Below are 22,448 nucleotides of genomic sequence, written 5' to 3'. Positions count from 1 at the left end.
ACTTGAACGCAGCATCGACGGCGCGCTCCCCGGACTGCTCCGTGGAGCTGTCAGTTGCAGATAGCGGGACGCTGAACGCGTGATCCGGATTCTGTCGGAACAGAAACGTCTTCGTTCACGGAAAACTAGATTTAGTCTTTTTTTGAAATACGAACATTTACGAGTTGTCTGCAACTTGCTGCACTTTAGTGACGGTCCTGGTTCCGCCGCTCAGCGCCGCTCTGCCATGATGCACGGGTTAGCTAGCTAACGTTAGCTGTGGAGCTAGCATCCAGTGTTTTGGGGGAGAAAGTAGCGGAGTCCGTGATCCTCCTCTCGGCTGTGGGAGTCTTTAAACCCGGGATTAGACATGGAGAAAATGAAGCAGCTGTACCACTACCTCCGAGACCCGCACCTCGTCGCCCGCTTCCAGCAAATTTGCGGGGTACGGGGGACGTTTTCCAGAACGGGCACGGAGACCTCTGGTTGCAGCAGCCAGGCAGCGGACCGGAGTCACACGCACAACAACGGGGCATGCCATCAGCACGGATCCGGGGACACTGAGAGCGACATGGGGTCTGGGGAAGGAGGGAAAGTACAAACACGAGCAGCGGGGGCTCGAAAGAGGAAGACGGATTGTAACGTTGCGAAAAAGCCCACGGAGGGAAGTGAAGCGTCCCCCCAGAACGGAGCAGCGGTGTCCGCGGCCACCGCCGGGGGAGACACCGCAGGTCAGCTCGGTCGCAGCGGGGCAGGACCGGACCCCACAGCGGAGCGGGACGACGGCAGTCCCCCACGGAGCAGCACGGTGAAGCCCCTCCGCAAGAACTCCCTAACGGGCGACGCCGGGCAGGAGTTCCTGATCGAGAACCGGTTCCTGTTCTACCTGTTCACCTTCGGAACCGAGCTGGGCAACGAGCTCTTCTACATCACCTTCTTCCCGTTCGTCATGTGGAACGTGGACGCCTTCGTGGGCCGCCGGCTGATCATGGTGTGGGTCTGGGTCATGTACCTGGGCCAGTGCACCAAGGATGTGATCGGCTGGTCCCGGCCCGCCTCACCGCCGGTGGTCAAGGTGGAGATGTTTTACAACTCCGAGTACAGCATGCCGTCCACGCACGCCATGTCCGGAACCGCCATCCCCTTCTCCCTGTTCTTCATGACTCTGGGCCGCTGGGAGGTAAAGTACCGGTACACCCGAACACAGCAGGGCATGAGGAGAGGTGGGCAGGAGACACGTCCCCCCATGTCCACCAACAGAGCTTTACATTTATTGTAAAATTAAACATCACGTCTTGCAATTCTCAGGGACACTTTCTAATTACTTAGAAGTTAATTACTTGTTAATTAACTAGTTAAGTAAAGTTAATTACTTGTTAATTAACTAGTTAAGTAAAGTTAATTACTTGTTAATTAACTAGTTAAGTAAAGTTAATTACTTGTTAATTAACTAGTTAAGTAAAGTTAATTACTTGTTAAACTTAATTACTTGTTAATTAATTAGTTAAGTAAAGTTAATTACTTGTTAATTAACTAGTTAAGTAAAGTTAATTAACAAGTAATTCACCACATTTCTTGACAAATTTTGGAACAAAAGTTAAGATGTGGTTGTTTGCTCATCAAAAAACAAAATACATTTCAGTGTTTTTTTTGGAGAAAGGGACTTAATTGATCACAGGGTCCGGTCAGCTGATCCATAATTTTTCTGATAATGATTATCACTTAATGATTACATGACCGTGTGTCTTCTGCTTGGTCAGTTCTGGCACTTTGGGGTCTGTTAATGTCTGAGGAACAGACCGTTGCTATGGAAACGGTTCTGATAAATAAGTCGGGTATATATTTTACTCATCAGGATGCTAACTTGGGCAGCACAGTCAGTTATTTTTCAGGACACTTCCACAAATGTTCACAGCAAACATGGAACTAGCGTGCGTGCTACATGTGTCCTGTTATCATCAGTGATGCATGTTGCTCTGATGGTAACAGGGGATGGAGCTCTGGATGAACATGCACATCTGTAGACTTGTGTGCTTCAGCTTTGATTGGATGTCAGACCTGTCAATCTAAATATAAATGATCACCATCTTTGCTTCCTCCTCTCTATGTATCAACACCAGAGACCTAGTGCCAGCTCCTGTTATGAGATCACTGAGACTTTGCTCTCTGAAGTCACTCGTCTGTCACTGCTTCATTAACATTTAATGATCGGTCGGCTGGTGGATACAGTGACAGCAGCCGGCGCTGAGCACACTTATTGACTTTGTACTGTGTGTACTACAGTGAAGTCGAGCTCAGTGTGGGCTCAACGGGACTAAAAGTCTACAAACAAACAAACAAACAAACCAGCAGAGGCTGTAATGTCCTCTGACTTCTGAAAATCTAGTCAAGGCTCGGTGTGCTTCATGATTTTATTCTCTTTCTTTTCTTTCTGCACTCACAGCATATGTGACCATTCCGGTATCCGGCATCATTAATAAGTCCATACAGAAGTTTAAATCCCTGAAACAACGTCCATGCAGGAATTCTGTTTGAACAAGCCTCTGTCTGTTTCTCTTTTCTTCCTCTCTTCCTATTCACTCAGGAGGAACAACACTGCATTGTGTCCAGTCTGTCAAAACCAACACAGGGTCTGTGATAGTCCACTTCTATTGTCTTACTGCGTCCACACAGAGAGGGACACGGTCAGTGGACGGCAGAGAGGCCAGAGAGACGGCTCCACCAGAGTGACGTTAGTTTGTAAAAAGTTAGTCAGCAGAAAATGACCAAACTCAACTGAGACGTTAGAGGAAGTGATGATCGGTCGTTGTCGCTCATGTGACACGCAGTTCCTCATTATTGATTACAGTGTGCACAAGGGAGAGGCACCTCTGAAATGATCGGCCTGACGTGACAGTGACGTCTTCAGCTGGACGTGTTGGAAAGGCAGAGTTCTGTTTGTTACCCACAGCAGTAGGTCCGGGTTTCTGTCTCAAGACTCGGACCTTTGCTCTCATTGTTTCCAGCCTCTTTGTTACATCTTAAAAGTTCCAGTTTCTTCTGATGTTTGTTTCCAGTAGTGGCGCCTCAGCGTCGGCTCCTCCCGGAGTCCTGACATGTTTAATATGTAGCGTAGCATTCGCCAAATGACGTCAATGTGACACTGGAAAAAACATGGTGGCGTGCTCAGCTAAACACAGTGTATCACAGAGTTTATAACACATTGCACATGTGACACCTGTGGAAATGTCTAATCTGGAGTTGTCACAGCATAGTGTTTGCTAATGATGGCTCCGGTGCATTTATTCGCATTCATCTGTCTTTGTAAGGGGTTGTCGCTCACAGAAGCTACTGTAGAGCTTCTAAAATGTCAGGATTTGATGGTATATTTAACTCAAAATGAACTAACTAGCAGGCAGGTTCACATAGGACTAACTGGCAGACAAGCTGGTAATAATACTTGTGTGTGTGTGTGGTTGGAAAACAGGCACAGCCACTGTGAATTGTTAAATAAGATCTCCATGTTTTTAAAGTTTGAATCACAGCAGACTAGAGGCTGGATTGATTTATGACACCCTTCGGCCCTGTCTGCTTGACCCAAGGCATGAGATAACAGAGCCAATCCCTGACCTTCAAGTGTGCACGTCTGAGATAAGGCTGATTTAGTGTTGCTATCTCTGCTTTCACAACAAGTCTGCCTCTTCCTCAGCCTAAATGTAGAAATGTAGTTAAACCTGGTTCAGAGCGACCTCCATTTATTTCTGAAAACAGCTTGTGTGGACCAGCAGATGGATGCAGACTGAACCACGTCTCTCATTCTGTCTCATACTGGACTCCTCGGCTGTGTGATGAGTTTGAAGCAGGACTGCTGGACTTGTTAGAGGTCTTTAAAGAGGTTTCACTGATCCTCCATGCAGCCTCTTCACTTCTGTTATTATTAAATAGTTCAAATTAAATAGTTCCTAGGTGGATCCCTGTGAAGTGATCCCTGTAAATGGCCTAATCTTAATTCATACCAGCCTTGTTTCCAGTCTGGCTCACGCCTTCAGTGTTGCCAGGAGACAGTGGCGGTGAAACTTAACGATCACTGTCAAAGGATGATTGTAGTTTCACCTTGACGTATTTCTGACTTGGTACTTTCCTCCTTCTGTGGAGACTCAGGGAACACATGCACTTTCATTTTAGAAGTTACAAAGATGGCCGGTTGTTTCCGTTCAGTCAGACTCTGAGATGTTTTGTGCAGCTGTCTTCGGACTTAATTGAACCGTTGGACAGCTAGGTCTTCAGACCTAAATCTCCATACTCTGCCGTGTACACAGTTCAGTTCCGCCCTCTGAGCAGAGGAGGATGTTGGAGCTCTCGAGGAAGAGGAAGCTGTTGTCCTGCACGTCCCATTGTACGGCGCTGTAGCTGTTTCTTGCTGCTGGATTGTCGGAGCAAAGCTGGAATGTTTGGATGTGGAAGGGCTGCAGTGAGGCGGTCCTCCTCCCATCCCACAGCTCAGACAGTAACCAGACCCACATGTCTTTCTGATGGAAGATACTGGTAAGAGGATGGAAAAGAGCAACTGGAGAAGAAGACAGGAAAGACCAGATGGTAGCTGAGAGGAGATGAGACGAGACTGTAGAGGGCCAGAGATGGAGGGAGCCCAGTGGAGGAGCAGGGAGTCATGCAGACTGTAGGGAGCAGAGAGAGGACGACAGGGTGGGGGTCTGAGCTGATGGAGCTGAGTGATGGAAAGTAAAGGTGATATAAGAACATAAACATTCTGTAGAGCCAGAACAGAAAACAACTCGGTAAACAGGCTTTGTGTGGGACTTCCTGTTGGAGCGGGAACAGTAGGTGGGCTCTTCCTGCGAGCATGAATGACTTTAGCAGCATGCAGCAGGACTCCAGCCTCCAGGTTTACATTGTGCTTTTACAGCCACCTTCGATCCTGTTTTTAATGCTACGCTAACATGAAACGTACACAGTGCAGTTCCTTCAGTGTCCACTAGAGGCTGAGTCCAAAAGTTAGTCAGTCCCCACTGACCTCCATGTTAAACAAATACATGTACAGTAGAAATAAACGTGTTTACAGCTCGGTGCAACAAATGTCATCCTGACTGACAGGTGGTGCAGAGATCTGGATTAAAAGGGAGTCAGGCAGGTCTGATGCTGCCTTCCTGCAGCCTTTTTAATACAAAGAATTAGTCTCTGTGGGTCTGGGTGGCGTTTTCAGGGGGCCGTACCAACTATATACACCTAATCTGGATGCATTCAGAAAGACGTACTGTACAACCAATCAGAGAAATGAAGTGTCAACAAAAGACATCCAACATGCTGTGGAGTCGCTACACCACTGATTGTTGTTGGTTTTATTGTGAAAATCCAAGGTGCCATGAGGAAAACAAGCCCGTCACAGCTCATTTTTGTGTCAGTTGTTTATGAATTAACACGGTTTAATATGTCCTAAAGTCTTGGTCCGCATTTGTTCAGAGTTTCTGCCTTGTTGACACTTTGTTCTGCAGATGTGTGATGTTTTGTCGTTTCTGAACCGACCGCTCTGTAAATAGGTTCATGAGTAATTAGGTCAAAGTTTGGTCCTTATCTGTGGTGGCACAGGGTTTAAACATAAAGGGGGGTGTTCACAACTCACAGCCTCTAAACAGGTTACTTTACATATTGGCTGTGTTGCAAAGTCAAACACAACACACCCTGGGGTCTGTGCGCTCTGTGTGTGAATGTGTGCGTTTGCAGAGAACCACAAGCCACACCAAAAGCGCAGCATGTCCATGAAACTTTGTACGAGGAGACCACAGCGGTCACAGCCGCAAGGCCAGAGCGTGTGACACACACACACACACACACACTGCACTGACCTTGTTTTCCACAGAGGTCTCAGGGTTCATAAATGACCCTTTGAGGTGAAGTCAGTGGTTAAAGACACATCAGTAGGTCAGTTCTTCACCCAGGCAGGAAAAACCCTGAAGTGTGTCACAGACAGTATGTGGACAAAAGCATGTGGACGCCCAGCCCCTCCATGTGTCTGGTTCCTGTCCAAGGGTGCTGAGGTCAGTGAGCAGGTGGCTTTGAGGTCCGGACAGACAAGTTCATTCACAGCAACCTGTGAGGATCATTTCTATCACACTATCTATCTTCACATCTAAATCCTCATCATCTGCTCTAAAGCTGCAGCAGTGCTCAATGAATGGAAGTTTGAACAGTTAGTCTGGAAACAGGAACATTTCCATCAAATGTCAGAATACATTTACAACTAAAAACCAAAGCCCATTTACTTTTGGTCACTTACAGAATCATTAATTTAAACTGAAGCTTGCAGCTTACCAAAAATGGCATTCAGGGGTGAGAGTGGGAGTCTGCATCACGTGTAGTCTCACAGCTCTGATCGCTGGCCTCGTGGTCATGTGACCCAGAACTCCTTCACGCATTAGAAAACAAATAATCTGAGTCACATGAGGGGAGAACAGCAGCAGTGTGAACTCTGCTTAAGCAACATTATATTGAATTTTAACCAGTTATCGTGCTTTGTCTGAAAACTTCATGCGTCCTAGTGTGGCTGATTGATACAGATCACCTCGCCTGGCCTCTCCTCCTCCTCCTCCTCCTCTCTGCTGCACCAAGCACCTCTGATAAGGAAACAGCAGATTTGCTGAAATATTTATGGAGGTCATTCTAGTGGACATTAGCAGATAATCGTATCTCATTTCATGGAGGATTGTTACACCACACACGTGCAGGAATATAAGTCAGAGATTTATTGACCATGTTACATAATGTAATGTACAGATAAAGGACAGATTATATTTTATTTAATGTGTCACGGCGCCTCTGATCAGACACGTGTCGAGTGCATTCCGACATTTTTGTGACCTCGATCTCCTCTCACCTCCCTCCACAGTACCCCGTCACACTGGGCTTCAGCCTGGCCCTCTGCTGGTGTCTGCTCGTCTGTTCCAGCCGGATCTACATGGGAATGCACTCAGTCCTGGTGAGTGTAATCTTTCTCTTTATGATAGGCGACCCACGTGAGGATAAGCAGCGCTCCAGCTCCAGAACGGGGCTGGTGTCAGGTTTTAGCGTCACACACATGACAGCACACAGGTGCTAAAGGTGTTTTGCAGGTAATCGGTGCTGGCTTTGCCTTTGTTGTGGCTGAGGTTGCCTCTATGGCCACATCAGGGCTGTTTGAGGGCTGCACAAGTCATATGTGACTTTTTTTAAGACGGCGACAGCAGCATGTTGTGACAGCTGATGATGTCAAGAATCTTCCAAAGCCCAGGCAGCTGCGTTTCTGTGTTCTGATGTCATGCCTCCGAAGGCCGCGCCCTTTGAAGGATGCTGCCTCTGAGTTGAAAAACCCAGAGGCAGAGACCCAAACCAGAGCTGGAAGATACCAAACTATGACTATTATCAGTCTGTTAACCCTTATGTGCCTCTTAAAGTGGCTTCAAGTACCATCAGAGAAAGGCGAAGACAAAAAAAAACCAAAGCAAAATGTACGAAACAGCTGGAAAATATATTTCAGGTGAGCTCAGAGAAACGTTCCTCATGAAAACAGACACTGTGGCTCCAGGTGGAGGAACAATAACCATCATATTTCTGAATGAACCTGGGCATTCAAAGCTCCTCATACACTGTAATTAGTGTTCAGGGCGCGTAACAGGAAACCTTTCAATGCATCGATTTTAAGAAGGTGTAATCTGAACTTTAGTCTCCGAACAAAAGCACCAAAATACGGAGGAACGAGCCCGAGTGAAGCTCGGCCGGCTGGGCGAGCCGCCGCGCTCCTGCTCAGTGTCATGTGGCCGCCGGTATCAGCTGTTCGCTGATATGACTTCATAGTTATCTGAGTGTCAGTCCAGGCATTCAGCCCGCACAGGGACCAAAGTCTTACTGAGACCTTCAGTACTTCGTTGTTGTCAGATCCCATCTCTCTCTCCCTTTATTTTTAGTTGTGAGCCAAGCCTGTTTGTGTCTGTTAACCCCGTCAGCGACATGCTTAGGCTTGTGTCTGTTTCTGCTGTATTGTGGGTGGTTAAGACCATAAACGCTGAGCATTCGTAGCAGATTGAGAAATATTTGTACCTGCAAAAACTTGCTGCTCCATCTTTTGTCTGCTGCTCTTACATTAGCAGCACTGGGCGGGGGCAGCTTCCTGTGCTGCCCTGCAGCAGGTACTGTATTCTCAGTGTGAGCCTGTAAAAAGGACTGGTGGAGCACAAGCTACCCGCCCACCTCCGCTTCATCCAGGCTCCACCTCGTATTTGAGTTACCTGAGTGGTTTTTGATGCTGCCAAGAAAGAAAAGGCCAGAGCCTCCCCTGAGACTCGGCACTGTTCGTCCATCCTTATTTAGGGTCTACAAGCTGTCCCAGGTCTTTTGAAGGTGTTGCTCCATAACCCTTAAGGCTGCTTGTGTTGCCTAGCAACTAATAATCAACCTAATTCCCTAACATTGAAGCATTTGTTCAGTTGTTGGAGTGTGGTGTGGTGAATCCCGGAATATGTTGGGTCGTGAAGGATCTGCGTGATGCATCCTTAATGACCAGAATCATGATCTGCTTCCTTCAAAGGACGCAGCCGGCGTCAGCGTGTTGTTAAATTAGACAGTTTGAGTTTTAGAGGATTTCCTTTGTGTTTCACCAGCACAAAGCTCTGACCTCTACAGTCACCCAGCACACATGGAAACTGCAGATGATACTTTTTTTTTAAGTTTACTACACGGCTGTCAGCAGCCAGTGATACCCACTCCACTGAATCCTGGGCGTCTTTGATCCTCGAAGATCCATCCGTTTGATTCCTCCAGAGAAAAGACGGTCAGGTCTGCAGCAGTAGAAGGAAATTCCAAACACTCCTGGATGGTCATAAAACGGGGTTCAAGAATGTGGACTTAGTCTGAGTACTAATATCTCATCTTTGGGCAGATACTTCTCCGCAGATGTTTGCCTGGTTTCTTCTGTCCACACGTCGGTCACATTAACGTCGTCATGGGTTAATATCCCTCACTGGTAAATGATGTCAGCCTCGGTGCGTTGTTAGGGTTGGGCTGTCTGTCGCCGGGGCAACAGTCTCCGTGGTCGTGCCTGTGTCAGTGATGGATGGCTGGTGTGGGACGGGCAGACATTACAGCTCACTGGCCGTCCTCCCAAACAAACTCAGAAGGTAATCCCACATCATAGACTCTCTTTAAGGGCCTTTTGTGGCTGCCCGCAGGTGGTGTCGCGGTCAAGACCTCCACCTCAGGAACCACAGGCACATCTGCCTGCTTAACATCTCGTTAGAAGTCTCATTTTGCTCCTCAAATAAACAAGGCCTGACCCAGAAGGATAATTAATTCAGCAGTTAATCAAATTTACTGCTCAGAGTGCAAATTACAGGAACCAGGCCCGAGTCATCCTGGAGGACGTGAGGCAGCCCTGATTTTTAGTTTTTCTAGCATGTAACCAGATTAAAGAGCATCTCAGATCCCTCGCGGCACCACGGCCGACTGCTTTAAATCCACAGTTTGTTTAATGAGTAACCGTGCTTTGCCTGGGAGAGAGTTCATTACTGTGATTATGGTTTTGACCGTGAAACGGCGCTCCATATCTAAATAAATAACAATCCCAGGAGTCACTTTGACTTTATGTTACATGTGCTCAGGTTATTTAACTTGATTTCTCTCAGAAACGTTCAGGTCCAGACCTCAGACCTCCATCGGCTGCAGCAGAGCTCGTTTCCACCTGATAACCCGCAGTCAGTCAGGACGTGTCGGGACTGTTGTGTTTCAGGGAGTGGAGCGCGACCACATGGCAAGCCATTAAAGGTCTGCCGGTCCAGGCCCGCAGGGCTCCTAATGTGTTCTGGAAGTCATCACACCCAGAGAAACTACTTCCTCCCCCTTTGTTCTGCAGGAAGAGAGCTCGGAGACAGAAAGCTGTCCGGCTGCCAATGGTGTTGTTGACATCTGTGAACGTTTAGACAGACTTTCACTCAGCAGGGTTTTTACATCAGTTCATCTCAGTTGGAGTCCAGTTTATTTCACGGCTTGTTGCACCACAGGACTTAAAGGACACGCACCGATCCTAAGCTCATAAGATCAAACAAAAACCTTACAACATAATATTTCCCCAAATCTGCACCTCAAATGTGCTGCTTACACTCAAGGTGGGTTGGCACATGTACCACAGTGTTTTTGATGAAAACGACTTTGTCTCCTTGGTCCTTAATGTACAGTAACATAATGGCTGCTGATGCCTGCCTCCATTAAGTCATTAAGGACTGTAGATGAGCAGCAGGCAGCAGTTACGTGTAGTCTTGCTTTTTAGCGGTTTTGCCAACAGCCAGGCCACCCATCCTGACAGCAGGATCCCTCGTTTGTGTTGGTAGTTACGTACTTCAGGTTGAACCAGCTCCCAAATGTACCACGCTGTTCCCTCAGGGCGCCGGGGCCACCCGCTCGTCGTCCTCTCTCCGGACGTTTTTAGCTCAGACAGCACATTGTTTCTGAGCTCCCTCTACTTTTTTTTGTCGGTGGAGGAGAAAATTAGAGGCAGCTGAAAGCTCTCAGTCTTTCACTCTGTGTGTGTATTTAAGGCAGAGGGCTGATAACAGTTTGCAGCGGCAGCAGTAAAGCGATAAACCTTCTCAGAGGTTTTCCTGTCGGTTATCTCGCTGCTTAGTCGCCTTTAAACTGGGAAATTTGGTGTTGTAACTCCGACACGAGTTTCTGCGATGCTGACTCTGGCGCTCAGAGTTCAGCGCGAGTTAATAACTAACTGTTACACACACAGCAACGTGTATTTAAGCAGCCAAATGGATATTTAAACTCTGGCAGAAACTTGCTGGAGTGTGACCGACCTGCAGAGCGTTTGCAGGGCGGACGGAGAACAGTGTGATGTTACACAAACCTGACGGAGCTCTTTCCTCCAGGGAGAGTAAATACCGTGCACACCCACATCAACACAATGAGGTAGTGAGACATGTCTGCACAGCAGTGATGAAAGTCAGCCATATTTAATAATGTTAACAAAAGCACCCAGTGCTAACACCAGCAGTCAGGAGGACGAGTTCCTGTTGTGATACATGAAGGTCTGAAGGTGGCAGGAAGCCAGCTGTCCGTTTACTGCTGCCATCAGTAAATAAGCAGTTTGAGTTCAGGGCCATGTGATGCTCTCTGACTTCTTCTTCTTCCTGTTTCCTGTCTACAATCTTTCACTTCCTGTGTCCATCACAAGGAAATGCACCAATAAACATGTGCTCAGCAGATGGGCTCATAAAGAAGGTCCACTGTCCACGTTTATTATGCAGGAAGAAGAAGAGGAGGAGGAAGTTCAGTGTGCTGCCATGTTACACAACATGATAATCAGGGTCAGGATCTTTCAACCTGCAAGATAATAAAAGAGGCACCGCAGCTGTGACAGGTTCTGCATGTCTCAGAGATAAAGCGTTCACACTAAAAGACTCAGGAAAAGTCCTGTCCTCCTCAGCAGCCAGCAGGACGCCATGATGGAGTCACTGTGAGCAGCAGTCACATGACCTGCACTCAGAGAGTCTCTGTCTGACCTGCAGCTTTCTGCAGCTGATATGACTGAAAACTGGAGGCTGTAAAAATGTGAACAGTATAATATCAGTATCGCGTGGAGCTCCGTGGTTGTGTCGGCTTGTAGCCATGATGGTGCTGTTTCTGTAGAGGTTTATGTTGCAGTGAGCACTGAGAACACACACACTGAACACGCGAGGAGACACACACATCCAGGCTTTCAGTTCAAATACATATTAAAACAAACCCTAAACTGTCCCTGCACCCTCTCTGTTTCTGTCTTTCCTTCAGGACGTCATGGCCGGCGTCCTGTACAGCGCCCTGATCCTGCTCTTCTTCCTGCCGGCCCTGGACCTCATCGATGGCTTCAACCTGACCTGCCGCTACGCTCCGCTCATCATCATCTCGCTCCACCTGGGCCTCGGCCTCTTCTCCTTCACCCTCGACACGTGGAGTACCTCTCGTGGGGACACCGCTCAGATCCTGGGCACCGGCGCCGGCGTGGCCCTGGCGTCCCACGTCAACCACCTCCTGGGCCTGATGCCGGACCCGACGCCGGAGCAGCTCCCCTTCACGATGCCGGCTTTCACCGCCGGGCTGGTGGGCACCGCCATGCTGCGGTTAGTGCTCGGAGTTCTGGTGCTGATGGCCACACGGGCGGTGATGAAGGCCGTCACCATCCCGCTGGTGTGCCGGGTGTTTGGCGTTCCCAGCGATGATGTGAGGAAGGCCCGACAGCACATGGAGGTGGAGCTGCCCTACCGCTACATCGTCTACGGGGCGGTGGGCTTCAACGTGCTCTTCCTGGTGCCGCTGCTCTTCAGCTACTCGCCGCTCTCCTGATTGGCTGGAGGTGACGTGGCGCTGCAGATGCTAAATGCCGATCTGGATGCAGAGTTTCATCAGATGTGTAGTTTGTCTCGGTTCAGGTTAGCTTCACAGACTCATAAATCAGAAGCAGCCAGAAAAAGTTTAGAAAATCGGCCCCGACTGTTTCGAGTTCGACCTGTGGTGAGTGATCTGTTCTTTATTTAAAAAATATAATCAGACGTCGGACTCTTCCAGAGCTGAACATCCACTCCTTGATTCATTTTAAAGACTCGATAACGCAGCTGACGAGCACTGATCGATCCCCATAGATCCAGTCACCAGATTTTATTAGTAGTCAGGTCAAAAGATGATGAAATCAGGTTTAACCCCTCAATGATCTGAGTGGGTCTGTGTATGGATGCCTGTTATTCTTAACTTCTGGTCCTCCTCAGAGCAATAAGAAGATTTTTTTTTTTTTACAATTCCTGGTGCAGAAAAGGTTCATCTTTGACCTTTGACCCCCCCTGTGGACTGAACACCACTTTTCTCCTAAAGGGCTCCTCCCACTGTTTCTTCACTCAGACTGTTATCCATCTGATTTCTGACTGACTGAAAAAAAGCAACGATCAGGCACATACCGTACGATCCGGCAGGAAGGAAGCGCCGCTTTGTTTGGGAAACGTACAGAAAGGTTGTTCTGTGGATGATGATGGGACTGAAAACACTGTAAACTGACTTCCTGTCAGACACGGATGTGATGCATCCACTTCCTGTGTAGATGGGGGGGGGGGGGGAGGCGGAGCTTATGCTGCTGTTAGGAAGGAAGACGTCAGTGTGGGTCACTGATGGTTCAGTAATAGGTTAAAATAAGTTCATGAAGTTTTAAAAAGAAGGTAAATCAGACTGAAGTCAAAATATTTTGGAAAAAAAAGAAGTGAAATTGTAAAATTATGATATTTAAAAGATAGAAAATGTAAACGATAATGTACATTTAAAATGTTGCTAATTTTCAAGCATAAAATTTCACATTTTTCAACAATTTTCTAAAAATATTTTGCCTAAAATCACAGCTTAATTTAAAAAGGTTGCAACTGTTTTTTAAATGAGTTTTTTTTTTCTCAAAATGCACATTTGACCTTCGTCCCAACATGTTTCCCAGCAGCACTGTGACTAAACAGACACATCATGAAGTACTGTAGCTCACATGGTCCAACGGCAGCAATAAAGTTCAGCTTACAGGAAGACATGAATGAAGTTTTTTTAATTAAAGGACCAGTCTGTTAGATTTTTGTGACATCTAGTGATGTTTATTTTACACAGCATCAGATACAGTTTAACTGAAAACTGTGAAATATTAGATATTGTGAAAGACTTCCTGTTGCAAAAGTGAACAAGGGAGGAAGGAAATCACAAAGTGCGTCCAGTTATCAGAAAGTAAACGTGTTTAATGCGACTTCCTCCCCCTCGTCCTCCCCATTGAAACCAGACCTTACCCTGAAACTGGACCAGCGCCGCTGCTGCCGCCGCTGCTGCTGCAGTGAGCGATGCTCAGTGATCTCCATCAGGCAGAGAGTAGAGAAATATTTACTTATTTATCATTTTGTATTTCCAAGTGATTGAAACTGGCGGTGTTTGTGTATGTGGCGCCCTCTTGTGGTCAAGTGTAAAACGTTCGGGTCAGGATGGGACACTACTGTAGGCAGGAAACGGCCATGAACGCCTGATCTGCTCCATATTTATTGATATCGTAGGAGTTTGTGTCTCCATGTTCTGGATGTTAATGTAAAGATTTCACATTTCGAATGAAATGGCACCACAGCCACTGTCCAGCTCCTCCAGCAACCTTTCAATAACAAAGGTTGCTCAGATTTCCCACGCTGTCAGGTGTAAATGAAGGTCACTGAGCATCTCTGCGGCGGTAACATCTGGAGCGTCAGACCTCTGTGGCTCTGCCAGAGGGCACGCTCAGGAGGAGAAGCAAACTTTAGTCTTAACTTTGCGCCATGTTGTCGTTTTAAGCGGTACTGTCCTAAAAATGAAAGCACTGTTCCCAGAATGCACTGTTCCTCCTCCGAGCTGGGCCCACAGCTCTCACTTCCTGTGGCCTTGTTTCTGTCTGTCGTTTGTGAAAAGAGAAAGAGATCCACTAATAAGGAGCCCGAACGTCTGGACTCGCTGTGGCGAAGACGATGTTTTCTGCGTTTTTTTATGTCGGATTGGATTAAAACGCCACTTTTGTTGATGTCATTGAGACAGAGCAGAGCTGTTAGAAGACGTTTGTACGTCACTCAGTGAGTTGTGGTAAAATCTTTGAGGAGGTAACTTGTGGTTTGGTCATGCACAGATGTGTGTCTTCAGCTGTGATGGCGCTCGGCTCTGTCTCGATGTCCTCTTCCCTCTCTGTAGACCAAATGACCTGCAGCCTCCCCTCAGTGCCTTCACGTTCATTCAGGAAGATTTTTAAGGCTCCTCTCTCTCTCTGCATCCTGCTGCCTTTTGCACTTTGTAGCTTCGTGCGTGTTTCTTCCATCGCTGCCTTCGTTTGAGGTGGAAACACGTGACTTCCTGATTTATTTCGTTTTTAAACCCGTTGGCTTCACAGTTGTGACGAGTTCATTCCGAAACCCGAGGCGACAGGGCGTGGAGTCCGCCTTCCACCCTGTGACGGAGCCCTTCCTGGCTTCAGTGTGGGACATCAGACGACCTTTTATGCAGTTTCACAGTATTTTTATATCAGTGGGATTTTATTGAATCAAAATGAGGCTCTTGTTTCTGTTTGTGTGAAATTAACTGAAATAAAATGATTATAAAATCACGTGCTGGTCATTCGTGTCCCCTCACTTTGAACTACAGGCTGTGTTTGTAGAAATGCTGCTTCACAGACTCTCTGATGTTTCTGTGAGTGATGTCTGAAGTGCAGCTGCTTCGGCCAGAAGCAGGAACAGCTGTGAAAACACGAAGCATCACAAACCTCCGTGCAGTGTTTGTGTGTTTTTGTCTGCCCCTGCACAGCTCCTCAGACCGCTGATTCCAGCCTGAGCAGAATCAGTGGAGCCTCTGACGTGAGCGGATTATTACTGTCTGATGGTCGAGCGTCGTCTCCCCTCCACACACGTTTATGTGGCGTTTCAGCAGTTTTTTTCCACTTCGCTCGGCCAGAGCAGCCCGACTGCAGCAGCTGCTCCACATCAGACGAGTCTCTGAAAGACTGTGGACCCCAAAGAGACACCTGCTGCCAAGAGAAGGCCGGCTACAGCTGACAGGAAGCGCTTTGTGATGTAAGGTCTGTCAAATGACACAAAAAACAACAACTGGCACACAAATTCTGTACAGAATAAAAAAACCAAGAAGAAGAAACGTGTAAATTCAGAGAAAACATTTGAACAACCATATTGATAGGAAGGAGGCTGAACTAAGATCTAATCTGCAGCTGCTGCCACCTGCTGGACGGCATTGGACTCACACCTGAATGAAAGCTTTGAAAAAATCTAATGGATGTTTCCATGTTTATTATTATTTATTTTTAAATTAGAACTCATAAATCTATTCTGTGATACAAAGTACCCTATCCAAAGACAAATCATTTCCACATTTTTTATTTTTCTGAAATAATTATTTGAGGATTTCTTATGTTTTTTATATATGTTTATTTTTTCTCATTTTTTTTAGACTATTGATTTAAGAAAATAAACTCTTGTGGGCAACAAACAAGCCGTCCGCACCAGGCGGAACCAAGTTGTGAAGGGAAAAGTTCCGTCCGTGCAGTAAAGGCTGTGACGCAGAGTGCTTCCGCCGTGTTTTCAGCGTGAGCAGCGTGTTTACGGTTTTAGAGCATTTTATTCGATTTTAACATCATATTTCTTCGTATTATCAACAAAGTGGGACGCGGCGTTCTGTGTAAAATGGCGACCGACGTGTCACGATGATCGTTTGTTGTTCCTTCGTCTGTGGAAACTTGTAGCAGACAGGTGGGTTAGCTTAGCTTGAGCTACACGTTCCAATGATCCACACACGGCGGACGGACGCTGACGGACACCGCCGCTGCGCTCATGGCTCAGCCTGGCAGCACCCAGAGCCACAGTCCGTTCTGTGTTTGCTCGCGTTAATGTGCAAATAATCCTCAGTTAGCTTCTTCAGTTAGCTTCTTCAGTTAGCTTCTTCAGTTAGCTTCTTCAGTTAGCTTCTTCAGTTAGCTTCTTGTAGCTACAGGGTGCAGCACCCGAGGCTGCGCCGTTATACTGTGTTACCACCACACATTACACTGAATGTTATTATTCTGGGAGAAACGTGTAAGAATTGTTGATTAGTGCTGATCATTGGCAAATATATTAACTTATCAATGTGCTGATTGAATGTGGAATCACAGAGATGTGTCCTAATATTTATGTGTGTTCAAATATTTGAATGAAGTCTTGCTCAGACAGTCGTTTTTATAGTTGTCGCTGTGAAACTGCTTTAATTAATAAATTGAATCACTTTTATGGTCATGCCACTAAAATCTGGATTTATTACGCCTTTGATGCATCCAGATGTTCCTGCCGCTGAGCACATGTGTAACAACAGTCAGCTGATCATATGTTTGATAAAACATGAGATTTAATTTAGATTTTGTTTCTTTGTGTGTCCTCAGGCCGACCTTCCATGGAGGCTTTGGAGGAGAAGCTCAGTGGTCTGTCCATCGTGCGGCGGTCCTGCCCCGAGGAGCCCACCTACCTGCTGGATGTGTCCCTGCAGCCGAGCGGCGGCCTGCTGGCGGTGTCCTGCTCCAACTTCACGGTGCACCTGCACAACAAGGACACGCTGAGCCAGGTGGGCGAGTACCGCGGCCACAGCGGGCCACTGTGCGGGGTCACGTTCGGCCACACCTCCTCTCACCTCCTGTACTCTGGGTCAGCTGATGGGACGGTGCGTGTCTGGGATACGCGGCGGCCCGGCACAGAGGCGGTCCAGGTGTTTAAGAGTGATCCGTCACACAGTTTCTGCAGCTTTGACACGAACTGCGGCGACTCGCTCCTCTGTGCCGGCACCGAGCAGCTGAACGACGAGGACAGCTTCCTGGTTTTCTGGGACTTGAGGAAGCCCGGCAGCGGGCTTCTCGGGGTCTATTCTGAGTCGCACAGTGATGACATCACACAGGTGCGCTTCCACCCCCGGGATAAAGACCGTCTGGCGTCTGGCTCCACAGACGGCCTGGTGAACGTCTTTGACCTGAGCCGGGGCTCGGAGGAGGACGCGCTGCTCGCCACCTGTAACAGCGACTCCTCGGCCGGCTGGGTGTGCTGGTCTGGACCGGAACACACACAGCTGCTGTGTCTCAGTCATGACGAGGGGCTGCACCTGTGGGACCTCGGCCAGCTGGACACAGACCAGCCGCTCACCATCTTCAGCACCCCCGACACCCGCAGCCTGACGCCGCTGGCCGATGGCGACGGCGTGGATTACCTGGTGGGGGGCCGGTGGCTTGAGGACGCCCAGAAGCTGCTGGTGGTGGGCGGGAAGAACAACGGAGATCTCCACCTGATGGAGTGCGACGCCAAAGGGCTCCGCCTCCTCAGGAGCCTGGAGGGTGGGCACACCTCCACGGTGCGCTGTTTCCTGTGGGATGTGGTGGCGGAGGCCCTGGTGACGGGGGGAGAGGATGCTCAACTGTTGCTATGGAAACCAGGAGGGGAGGAACTGACAACCAAGAAAAGGGAATCCATGAAAAGCGAATCGGCGCTGAAACTCAAAACAAGGCCGCATAAAAAACATGGCTGCCACAGAGAGAAGAAGGCGACGTAGACGAGGCTGCACAGACACATGAAACAACAACAAACAGCCATTTATTTATATATAAGTGAATATAAAAAATGATATCTTAAGTTTTAAGTTTGTTAGACTTCTGGCAGCTTAAAAACGTTTTTTTATCTTCACACTTTTACATGATGATGAGACAGAGGCGTGCAGAGAGGGGCTCTTCAATGCATTTTAGTTAGTAAGTCATTGTGGAAGTTATCAGGGTTTGTAATATGAAATATGAAAACAACTTTTGAATAAATATACTGAGACCATCTGAGTGTGTGACCTCCTTTATTCTACCTGGGATGAAGAGTCAGCCCTATTTGAGTTTTAATCTTACACATGTTTTATGTGTTTTTCCTCCTAAGTTACATTTTAAATTTTTGTATTAAAATTCATATCTAATGTATTTTTTAATTTACATTTTTAATGTTATTTTTTATATTAATTTTTAATATATTTTAAAAAATTTGCATTTGTTTTAATAAAAAAAAATTCAGAGATTTTTCTTGAAATTTCTTTATAATTTTTTTCTCGAACAACTCGTACGAGAATGTATGGTACGTGATTTTGATTTGGGACTGCAGACTCTAGCTCTGTGAGCTCGGGCTTGTGGATTTGTGGGAGTTTTCTCTTAAATTCTCTTAAACTTAAAACTTAGTGACTATTTTTGCTAAAATGTTATTTTCTTGAAATAAAGTAATACGATGCTTTTCTTATTTTTTAATTAATATGTGGCCCTTACACATTCGGCAGCATAAATTAATACATGAGTCTTCTGTTTTGTGTATTTTAATGTCTATAAATGTTGCAATTTTTTAACAAAATATTCATTAAAAAAAAAAAAGTTTTTGTAAATATTGTAAATGTGGTCCAGAAAGCTGCAGAGTGAGGGGGGCACTTCGGTCACCTTTGACGCCCCCCTGAATGTGCGCCCGTGTCCGCGCTCGGTGCGTCCACAGCGGCGGACCCGGACCCTGTGAGCCTGTGTCCCGGTTATGTAAGAGTCCGCTGCCCCCCCCCCTGTGGTCCGTCCGCCCCGAACGCGGAGTGCTGGACGGCAAGAGTGCGGACAGGAGCAGGGCTGGGCCGGGGACAGGTTCAGCCTCATTCCGACACACACACACACACACACACACACACACACACACACACACACACACACACACACACTCCGCTTTCTGCTCCGTTCTCGTTCCTTGTCCCTTCTCCTCCACCTAACACTCGGATTCAGAGCCTCGTTTTCCTCTGCTCTGACTGACAGCCGCCGGCGTCCAATCACAGCCTCTGACATCGCCCCTCTCAGCCAATCAGCGTCGTACGTCGGCCTGAGCTCGCCCAGCACGCTGCGCTGCGTCTCTGTTATGTGTGCCATGGTCTCAACCCAGCAGTGTTGACAATAGGGTGAAAAGAAACAGCCCCGAACCAGAAGCGAGCAAAGGAAAGCACCAAAATCCAGGGGTGTGGGGAAGACGAGCCGCTGAAGCTGTAACGGGAATGTAAATTGCGTGAACCTGATCGTTTTATACAGCCGTATTTGGTTATTAATGGGAGTTTGAGGATTATTCCGTGGGAAGGAAAGGTACTCGTGGGTTTGGCTGCTTCAGGCCAAGATTTTCCTGCTGTTCCGCCGCTGCTTGGGAAAGGCTGTTCGCACCGAGCTGGAGGTAGCTAACAGTTAGCCCGATAGGTTTCCAAAACATAGGATAAACTCCTCGCCGCCGTCTCCGTTGCGAACCGCAGAGGATCAAGGTAAAGTACTACGACTGGAGGGCTAACGGCCACTCGGTCGGCTGCAGCTTGTCGGGACGGTGTGTGTTTCCTCAGCCCCGGTCGGTCTGTCAGTCTCTGAGCGCTAGCTAACGGTAGCACTGCCCCTGTATTTACATCTGGGATGATGGGTGATCGCCCGAGCCCGCCCAGGTAATGTTCTCTTATTAGCACACATGTAAATCTTAGCTGTGATCTATTCACTTGTTTTGTGGATCAGCTTCTTGTGTTTCCTTTGCAAGATGCACAGAAGGCTAGCTAAGCTAAAGCTACATGTTCAACGTGAGCTAACCCGCGGTAACCGTAGCACTAACGCTAGCTAGCTAGCTAGCTTAAAAAAAATGCACATTTCTGGATTGAAGCTTCGCTGCTTTGATAAAAAAAAATCTTGGATTGTCTTCTCCTTTGGAATATTTAAAATCCGTGTGTACTCAGAGGAGACAACTAGCTAATGATATATGATGGTATATCATTGTTAATCTGGAAGCTAACGTTGCTAGCTAGTTAACGTTAGTGCGGCTATCGCGCTGTCAAGTTTTGAATTGTACGCCGCTTTGCTGCTGCCAGGCCCAACACGGCCAAGCTAACGCTGGCTCCGCTGAACGGCTTGATTTTTGACCTCATGCCGCTGATGGCCTACTTTTGCTGATGCAGCCGGTAAAGGACACACACACAAAAAAAAAAAAAAATGAGACCCGCAACTGCACTGTAAATGGACATAATCTTTATTGTGCTGCTTGATCTTTTGATGTCAGGGAACAGTTCGCTGTTAGTGAAGTAAATGCTGATGTTTAATCCTGATGAGTTTGAACCTGGTCTGGGACTAGTTTAGCTTTGCTAAGTCCAGTGAAGCCAACTGTCAAATTATGTGCTGATAATCCGAGATGAACTTTGACTGGCTCTGAACTGAGAGTGTCTGGACTGGCTCTGAATTTGTGCACAGAGCAGCATTGTTTGAACATCTTGGTGTGTGTGTGTGTGTCTGTGTGTGTGTGTGTCACACCACTAATGACACTGTGGCCTGTTGATCAGAGACGCTGGACTTTGTTGGACCTCTCCTTGTACCTGGCCTCTGCCCAGCCAGCCGTGTAAACCCCAGCAGCAGAGGCCAGGTGTGGCGTTACCTGTGGTGTGTGTGTGTGTGTGTTTGTTTTCTGAAGGTGTGCTGGACTCATCTTGAAGGTTTTTGAATGTCACAGCACGTTGAGGGCAGGACCGGCTCAGATAGCACAACATCCAAAGTCTCCAGTGTTTATGGTGGTGCTGGTGGAGTAACTGCCTCCCTCTTATCAGCTGTGTGTGTGTGTCTGTGTGTGTGTGTGTTAAAGTTGCTGAGTGCATTTGTACTTGACTGTGTGAACAGTGTAATTATGCCATGAATGAATCGCACCAATTAGACGTGCTGTCAGGTTGCAGCTTCCAGTCAATCGTAGCAACAGGAAGCTCCACTGAGAAGTGTGAAGCTTTGAAATAGTAAAAGTGGGATTCAGGCGTCCATTATTAGTGCTGAGGCCGCTTATCTGTTTATCAGCTACACTGGGATTGGCATGTGGAATAACCTGCCCTCTTTATGATGCACCGACGATGTGCTGCAAAGATAGGCACGCTGCACAGTTGGAGCAGGGTTTAAATGCTTCATAATAAAAGATATTTCATGTGGTTAGTTGCCTTAATATTAATAATACTAATTATTTGTCTGCTCAAACAATAGAAATACTATTCTAAGTCTGGTTTTTGGAGAATGGGAATTTCAAATAATCAATTTTCACTATTTTTGTGACTGATAATCAAGAAAATTATATATTCTGCAGTTGAAGCACATCTGGTAGGGACAGTGGACAGTGTCTTATATTAGTAGGCAGTACACGTGAAGGATAAAGTACAGGATCCTAATTCTAAATAATTTACTGGTAATAAGTTTAATTATTGGCCAGAATCCAGAGCGTAGCTGCATGTCTGGCCCCAGTTTTGTGACATAACATTTAAAATAATTAAACGAATATCCTTGTTGCATACTGAGCATTTTTTTTATAAATTAAAATGTTTTAGGCTCGCTGTAGCTTCACAGAGGCCAACGCTCCGGTCATGGTTGGACTCGTGCACAGACCGCATCCCTGAGCCTCCCTCCTGCCTTCTTTTATCTTCCTGTTGGTGTTTGCGTTTTGTTCCCTCGCTCTGCCTCCTCTTTCTCTCGCCTATTTGTTGACTTCCTGTTGAACAGCAGCTCCCTCCCTCCCTCCTCTTCCTCCCCTCCCCTCCCCCCTCTTCCTCCCTTTCTGTCGCTCCCCCTGTTGCTCGCCGTGCCCCCCCTCCTCTCGCCTTCCTTCTTGCTCTTTAATCCCACCCTCCCTGAGCCTGTTCGGATGTCATCTGTTCTCTTATGTAAGAGGCGTAGGGAGGGGAATGGCTTCGGTGCTTGAGCGCCATACGCCCGTCGGGCCGGCACAGTCTTGCTCTCCTCCTCGTGCGTTGTGTTGTGGTGTCTCCATTAGCTGCCTGTTCAGAGAGAGCCAGACATTGAAAGTGAGGGACTGATGGTTGTACATGGGGATTCCAGCGCCCCTTTGCACAGGTGAGTGATGATGGGACGTTGAATGATTGTAGTTTTT

General features: G+C 47.3%; 2 protein-coding genes across 2 annotated transcripts; both read left to right on the top strand.

Annotated features, from left to right (window-relative positions):
* Positions 1 to 48: 48 nt before the first annotated feature.
* Positions 49 to 15,106, top strand: LOC114427649 (sphingosine-1-phosphate phosphatase 1-like). The gene is made up of 3 exons (XM_028395823.1): positions 49 to 1,159; positions 6,860 to 6,949; positions 11,773 to 15,106. Exons 1-3 carry the CDS (start codon positions 350 to 352, stop codon positions 12,322 to 12,324), a joined length of 1,452 nt encoding a protein of 483 aa, XP_028251624.1. The 5' UTR covers positions 49 to 349; the 3' UTR covers positions 12,325 to 15,106.
* A 955-nt stretch (positions 15,107 to 16,061) lies between these two features.
* Positions 16,062 to 18,343, top strand: LOC114427623 (WD repeat-containing protein 89-like). The gene is made up of 2 exons (XM_028395790.1): positions 16,062 to 16,259; positions 16,922 to 18,343. Exon 2 carries the CDS (start codon positions 16,933 to 16,935, stop codon positions 18,070 to 18,072), a length of 1,140 nt encoding a protein of 379 aa, XP_028251591.1. The 5' UTR covers positions 16,062 to 16,259; positions 16,922 to 16,932; the 3' UTR covers positions 18,073 to 18,343.
* Positions 18,344 to 22,448: the final 4,105 nt, after the last annotated feature.

Source organism: Parambassis ranga, chromosome 22 (genome assembly GCF_900634625.1).
Source record: "Parambassis ranga chromosome 22, fParRan2.1, whole genome shotgun sequence".
NCBI lineage: Eukaryota > Metazoa > Chordata > Actinopteri > Ambassidae > Parambassis > Parambassis ranga.
Note: the sequence above shows the minus strand (reverse complement) of the source record. Positions and strands in the feature narration are given on the sequence as shown.